General features: G+C 36.9%; 1 protein-coding gene across 1 annotated transcript in view; it reads left to right on the plus strand.

Annotated features, from left to right (window-relative positions):
* The first annotated feature begins 7,033 nt into the window (after window positions 1-7,033).
* LOC107044980 overlaps window positions 7,034-8,268 on the plus strand; it is a 5,360-nt gene continuing 4,125 nt past the window's right edge. The window contains exon 1 of the mRNA XM_015267062.1: window positions 7,034-7,904. Coding sequence (XP_015122548.1) covers window positions 7,034-7,904 — 871 coding nt within the window. The remainder of the gene's footprint in view (window positions 7,905-8,268) is intronic.

Genomic DNA, 8,268 nt, shown 5'->3' on the forward strand with positions numbered 1-8,268 from the left:
TAGGGGAGGGTGGGGCAAAACGGCCCCCCTTCAATTGTCAATAACTTGTGAATGACATTGTGAAAATTCCCAGTTTCAATTTCATTTTGAAGATAATTTTTCATTCTTCAAAACGAGTTCTAACTCATCCCAATCGGATTATTGAATCGGAAAATATTGACGATTGAAGGGGGACCGTTTTGCCCCATCTCCCCTATTATGTCTATTGACTTAGACTTATAAATGACTGGAGATTTATGTGCCCATCAATATTAACCAACAACAGTGATTTTTAAATAAAAAATGATGGTGTTGTATTTTTTATCAAAGACAGACCAAGTCACATGACACAGCTCCCGTATTATGTCTATTAACTTGGACTTATAAATGACCAGAGATTTATGTGCTCATCAATATTAGCCAATGAAAATGATTTGTATGGAAAAAATAGTTGCGTTGTATTTTTTATCAAAGACAGAACGAGTCACTTGACATAGGCTCACAGACTAGACTCAGTTCGCGCAGTATGTCTATTGACTTGGACTTATAAATGACTAGAGATTTATGTGCCCATCAATAATAACCAACAAAAATGATTTTTATGGAAAAAATAGTCGTGTTGTATTTTTTATCAACGACAGACCGAGTCACATGACTTAGGCCCACGGACTAGACTCAGCTCACGTATTATGTCTATTGACTTGGACTTGTAATTGACTACAGATTTATGTGCTCATCAATTTTAACCAACAAAAATGATTTGTATGGAAAAAATAGTTGTGTTGTATTTTTTATCAACAACACACCGAGTCACATGACTTAAGCCCACAGACTAGACTCAGCTCAGGCAGTATGTTTATTGACTTGGACTTATAAATGACTGGAAATTTATGTGCCCATCAATATTAATCAACAAAAATGATTTTTATGGCAAAAATAATTGTGTTGTATTTTTTATCAAAGACAGACCGAGTCACATGACTGAGGCCTACAGACTAGACACAGCGCACGCATTATGTCCATTGACTTGGACTTATAATTGACTAGAGATTTATGTTCTGATCAATATTAGCCAACAACCGTGATTTTTGAATAAAAAATCGTGGTGTTGTATTTTTTATCAACAACAGACCATCCCACATGAGAGAGCTCACGCAGTATGTCTATTGACTTGGATTTAAAAATGACGGGAGATTTATGTGCTCATCAATATTAGCCAATGAAAATGATTTATATGGAAAAAATAGCGGTGTTGTATTTTTTATCAAAGACAGACCGAGTCACATGACTTAGGCTCAAAGACTAGACTCCGCTCACGTAGTATGTCTATTGACTTGGAATTATAATTGACTACAGATTTATGTGCACACAGAAAACGCTGTGCAGACTATCCGCATAAGTGTGCAGATAATCTGGATAGCTATGCGGGATTCACACATAAGCCGAAGTCACTCTCTTATGTGCAAATCATGCATAAATAGTGCGTGAATCATGCATAGTTATGCAGATTACCCGCATAGCTATGCATGAAATACATAATTTTTATGCGGATTATCTGCACATCTATGCGTACTTTCCGCATAGATTTGGCATGGTTTACACATAAGGGCAAAATTTTGATGAGAATACGTCTATGTTTTCGTTATGAGGAGTCGTTTTGTGAAATTGAGCTTACAGGTCTAGATTTTTCTAGAATGTTCAAGGGACTTCAGGGAGTTTCTAGAAATTTCGAAAGAATTCAAGGAGTTTCTAGAAAATTCTAAAATATTCAAGAAATTTTTAGAAAATTCAAGAAAATGCATGGAGTTTCTAGAAATTTCGAGGGAATTCAAAGAGCTTTGAGAAATTTCGAGGGAATCAAGAAATTTCTAGAAAATTCGAGGAAATTCAAAGAGTTTCTAGAAATTTCGTTGGAATTCTAGCAGTTTCTAAAAATTCCGAGGGAATTGAGAAACTTCTACAAATTTCGAGGAAATTCAGGGATTATTAGAAAATTTTAGGGAATGCAAGGAGTTTTTAGAAATTTCGAGAAGATTTAAGCAGTTTCTAGAAAATTCAAGGAAATGCAAGAAGATTCTAGAAATATCGAGAAAAATCAGGGAGTTTCTGGAAATTTTAAGTGAATTCAAGGAGTTTCTAGAAACTGTGAAAAAATTCCCGGAATTGCTAAAAAATTGAATAGAATTCTTAGCTGTTCTGGAAATTTGAATAAAATTTGAGTTTCCGAAAATAATCGAGGAATTTCTAAAGTTTTGAACAACATTCAGAAAAAAAATTTTTAAGGGGAGACCGCGGTGAAATTTGAAAGTCTCGACTCGGCCTCAACAGCCATTGGATGACTTTTGATATATGAAGGGATATATAAAAAAGTGAGAAAAATTTCGGACTCGAACCGTTTTGCCCCGTATATTTACCAAAAACGTCATTTTTCACGTTTTTAGCTTAAAAAGGCTCCTTGGACCACAGTTTTTGTCCGATTACACCTTCTTTTTTTTTAACGTTCGTTATACTTCAACGAAAAAACCCAAGTATCCGTTTTACTTTATATTTATTAGATGATGAGAAAATGTTTTTTTTTACTTTTTCTTTTTTTTCTTTTTTTAGCAAATGCTAAAATTCGTTGTTTTCCCCCATTTTTTTGTCATAATATTTTGATTACGTATGATTACAACGTGGAATAACGAAAAACAACTAGTTTTAGCATTTGCTAAAAAGAGAAATAGAAACTAAAAAAATCATTTTCTCATTATCTGATAAATATAAAGCAAAACGGATACTTGGGTTTGTTCGTTGGAGTATAGCAAACATTTAAAAAAAAAGTTGAAATCGGATGAAAACTGTGGTACAAGGGGCATTTCTAAGCTAAAAACGTGAAAAACAAAAACGACATTTTTGATGCATATACGAAGAAAATGAAATCTTACTTTTTCAAGTTTCAGCAATGTTCTCATTTAAACCATTAAAATGCAACCTGAGAAATAACTCTCATACCACTCAGGAGAAAAAAATTAGTGAAAAAATCCCCGTGATTGACTTTTTTGACCTTGCGTTTTTATGTGGAACTGCATCAATTGAACATTTTCTATTTAACAATTCAAAAGAACTGTCTAGCAAATTTGCGAGGATTTTCTACTAAATTTTTTCGTGCGTACTTATTTTCTTCAACTTATTTACCTTTTATAGGAGAGGCTGAGACAAACTGAAACCTTAGCTACCCACAGCGTGATGAAGAGTCGAAACTAATACAACAAACTGTGCTCTTTTACTTTCCTCTACTGTTCTATTTTGTCCCATTATTCCCTTAAATTATTGATTTAGAATTCACAATTTTTTTTTGCTTTCTCTATGAAATTCCGAATTGTTGAAGTCGCAATTCGTTAATGTTTCGGTGAGTACTGGCTTTTTTTTCTGCGGAACTCTTATGGGCGGAACATGCATAAATAGTGCAGATAATCTGCAATTGGTTACTAGCAGATTTCATGCATACTTTATGCATATTTCATGCATAACTATGCAGACTTTACACATAGTGGGAGGTTCGCGGAGCTTATGTGTAAAACCTGCATAAGATTGCAGATAATCTGCACAACGTTTTCTGTGTGTACTCATCAATATTAACCAACAAAAATGATTTGTACGGAAAAAATACAACACAACTATTTTTTCCATAAAAATCATTTTTGTTGGTTAATATTGATGGGCACATACATCTCCAGTCATTTATAAGTCCAAGTCAATAGACATACTGCGTGAGCGGAGTCTAGTCTGTGGGCCTAAGTCATGTGACTCGGTCTGTCTTTGACAAAAAATACAACACAACTATTTTTTCCATAAAAATCATTTTTGTTGGTTAATATTGATCAGCACATAAATCTCTAGTCATTTATAAGTCCAAGTTAATAGACATAATACGGGAGCTGTGTCATGTGACTTGGTCTGTCCTTGATAAAAAATACAACACCCCTATTCTTTCCATACAAATCATTTTCATTGGCTAATGTTGATGAGCACATAAATCTCGCGTCATTTTTAAGTCCAAGTCAATAGACATAATTCATGCGCTGTGTCTAGTCTGTAGGCCTATGTCATGTGACCCGGTCTGTCGTTGATAAAAAATACAACACCATGATTTTTTTATTTAAAAATCACGGTTGTTGGCTAATATTGATCAGCACATAAATGTACAATCATTGATAAGTCCAAGTCAATAGACATAATGCATGTGCTGTGTCTAGTCTGTAGGCCTATGTCATGTGACCCGGTCTGTCGTTGATAAAAAATACAACACAACTATTTTTTCCATAAAAATCATTTTTGTTGGTTAATATTGATGAGCACATAAATCTCTAGTCATTTATAAGTCCAAGTTAATAGACATAATAGATATAATACGGGAGCTGTGTCATGTGACTCGGTCTGTCTTTGATAAAAAATACAACACAACTATTTTTTCCATAAAAATCATTTTTGTTGGTTAATATTGATGAGCACATAAATCTCTAGTCATTTATAAGTCCAAGTTAATAGACATAATAGATATAATACGGGAGCTGTGTCATGTGACTCGGTCTGTCTTTGATAAAAAATACAACACAACTATTTTTTCCATAAAAATCATTTTTGTTGGTTAATATTGATGAGCACATAAATCTCTAGTCATTTATAAGTCCAAGTTAATAGACATAATAGATATAATACGGGAGCTGTGTCATGTGACTCGGTCTGTCTTTGATAAAAAATACAACACCATGATTTTTTATTTAAAAATCACTGTTGTTGGCTAATATTGATCAGCATATAAATGTACAGTAATTTAAAAGTCCAAGTCAATAGACATAATTTATGCGCTGTGTCTAGTCTGTGGGCCTAAATCATGCGACTCGGTCTGTCTTTGATAAAAAATACAACACAACTATTTTTCCCGTACAAATCATTTTGGTTGGTTAATATTGATGAGCACATAAATCTCCAGTCATTGATAAGTCCAAGTCAATAGACATACTGCGTGAGCTGAGTCTAGTCTGTGAGCCTAAGTCATGTGACTCGGTCTGTCTTTGATAAAAAATAAAACAACTATTTTTTCCATACAAATCATTTTTGTTGGCTAATATTGATGAGCACATAAATCTTCCGTCATTTTTAAGTCCAAGTCAATAGACATAATTCATGCGCTGTGTCTAGTCTGGGGGCCAATGTCATGTGACTCGGTCTGTCTTTGATAAAAAATACAACACAACTTTTTTTTCCATACAAATCATTGTTGTTGATTAATATTGATGAGCACATAAATCTCTAGTCAATTATAAGTCCAAGGCAATGGACATAATGCGTGCGCTGTGTCTAGTCTGTGGGCCTAAGTCATGTGACTCGGTCTGTCGTTGATAAAAAATACAACACAACTATTTTTTCCATAAACATCATTTTTGTTGGTTAATATTGATGGGCACATAAATCTCCAGTCATTTATAAGTCCAAGTCAATAGACATACTGCGTGAGCTGAGTCTAGTCTGTGAGCCTAAGTCCTGTGACTAGGTCTGTCTTTGATAAAAAATACAACACAACTATTTTTGCCATAAAAATCATTTTTGTTAACTAATATTGATGGGCACATTAATCTCGAGGCATTTATAAATCCGATTCAGTTGACATAGGAGAAGAAGAAGATTCATTGATAACAAATAAATCAACACGTTGCTATTGGCAATAAAAATCATTTGTGCTTACGAATATTGATGAGCACAATTTTCCATGCATCTTTGGACTACTCCGCCCAACCAAAATTCCCGTTATGGCGTTTAATGGGTTTCGACGCTTTTTCCCCCTCATTTTCCACTACCCCAGCAAAGCAAAAAATTTTTGGATACCAAAAAAAAAAGCACATAAATAGTACATAATTTAGGTGTTGTCAAAATGGCCGCCAAATCTCTCGATTTCGCTAAATTTACGGAGATCATTCACCTATAGAAAGTGTCCCATTCCTGAATTCTGTCGTGAATTGGTAAACTAGGATAAGTGCCTTTCGCTTATTGTCAATCATCGATGAATATCTTGGAAATGAAGAAAGATAGCGAAATTATCATAAATATCTTGTTTGAAATTCAGCTATTCAAACTGGTCAAACGGTCACCGGGCTCAACGAAATTCTCGAGAAACTTCGGGACCCGTCGGGATCACGGTCAGCTACGAAGAAAATCGCCGAAAAAGAAGTAGTATCGTTCTAGCCACCGACAGAGTCACTCTAATCGCAAATTGTATTGCCAAAACCGCGCGATCGAGTACATGACCGGAGTATATCGACGCGATATATTTAAGTCTAGCACTTTGTATAGCGTCTCTATTTAATTCAATTCAATTATCAATTAATTCCGAGTTAATTATCAATTATTTGAGTCAATTATCAAGTTCAATATCGAGAGAATCTCAAGTGCAGTGCATTTTTCAAACAATCATTTTTATTGACTTGTCGAGCAACTCAACAGTGTAATAATATTAATTTATCAAGACGCGTGGGTTATTCCACAATAAAGTACATCAACAGTGTGGTTTTATTATTCCGCGTGTTTTAATTTTCCACCTCCTTCCACAATTCCACTTTTTTCCCAACCGGCATCTCAATTTAGCTTCAATCTCAAACAAATGGTCCTTCGAGCCGGATGGGGAAAAAGTGCGTGAGAGTGAGTGGAAAATTCTAGAATAAAAGAGACGCCTCGTGTGTAACGGACTTTCGGGTTCCACACGAGCAAATCTACGGACAGGTCAAGACAATCAACAGTGCAGAGTGTTGTGCCCAGTGTTTACAGTTGAAGTTCGGTATTGTAAACACCGGTAGTGACATTTCGACCTCTAGTGCTGTGCAACTTCGGAAAACCTCGGTCTCCGTCGGGACTAGCCGAGGCCCAAGCCGCGCGCGCTACGCGAAATCCAACAGGCAGTTGGAAGAGCGCCCTCACCTAATAACGTGCCCTACCTTATCGACAGTGGGCATCAAGTCAACATCAGTCGGTATCTACCTATTATCGATAAGTTACCTCACCCAGAGCAGAGACGACCACCATGTCAGACGCAGAGTTAGGAGATAATCAACGTATGGATGAAAGCACTGAGGAGACGCCAAGCGTAATTGAGCCAATTATCCAAATTACTGAGAATCCGTCCCAAGCGCACTTCAGTGGAGAAAATACACCGCAGTTCCCTAATGCAACTTCCATTCACCAACAAGAAATTAAACACACTGTAGCCCAGAGGGGACCTGCAATAGGCGAACTCACAGAGACTCAGAAGTTCCAAATAAATAAACTGGACTTCAAGGTAAAGTCATTTAATGATATTTATCAAGAATTGTTGCAGTCAGCCGAGAACATTAGCGGTCGAACAGTTGAGGAGTTGGACGGCCAGGAGAAAATCATCGAAGGAAAATGGAATGAATTGCTCATCATCCAAGACAAACTCAGCGAGACCCTCCTGTCATCTCATCAACATATTATTGAGACGACCTATCAGAGGGCTTCAACGCTGAAGGAACCCTGCCTCACACTCATCTATCAGCTCAAAGGAATCATCAAGAAGAGGGAATCAGCGAGTACATTAACAACATCAGGCCAAGCCAATCAACTCAAGAGAATCGGACTGAAACCATTCGAAGGAAAATACTCAGAGTGGAAGCAGTTCAGCGACCTGTTCCAGTCACTGGTGGGAAAAGACGATTCAATTCCGCCAGTGCAAAAGCTAGTACGCCTCAAGGAGGCTCTCAAGGGACAGGCAGCAAATCTCATCGACACCTTCACGGTGACCGATGAGAATTATGAGAAGGCCTGGCAGAAGCTAGTGAGGAAATATGAGGATCCCAGACTCATCGCTCAAGCACTGTTCAACAGGATCCTCCACCTCCCGAAGATCACCAAGGCAACTGCGGAGAACCTCANATGTCAGACGCAGAGTTAGGAGATAATCAACGTATGGATGAAAGCACTGAGGAGACGCCAAGCGTAATTGAGCCAATTATCCAAATTACTGAGAATCCGTCCCAAGCGCACTTCAGTGGAGAAAATACACCGCAGTTCCCTAATGCAACTTCCATTCACCAACAAGAAATTAAACACACTGTAGCCCAGAGGGGACCTGCAATAGGCGAACTCACAGAGACTCAGAAGTTCCAAATAAATAAACTGGACTTCAAGGTAAAGTCATTTAATGATATTTATCAAGAATTGTTGCAGTCAGCCGAGAACATTAGCGGTCTCACAGTTGAGGAGTTGGACGGCCAGGAGAAAATCATCGAAGGAGAATGG

Source organism: Diachasma alloeum, unplaced genomic scaffold (assembly GCF_001412515.2).
Source record: "Diachasma alloeum isolate Michigan unplaced genomic scaffold, Dall2.0 Dall_scaffold_00857, whole genome shotgun sequence".
Taxonomy (NCBI): Eukaryota; Metazoa; Arthropoda; class Insecta; order Hymenoptera; family Braconidae; genus Diachasma; species Diachasma alloeum.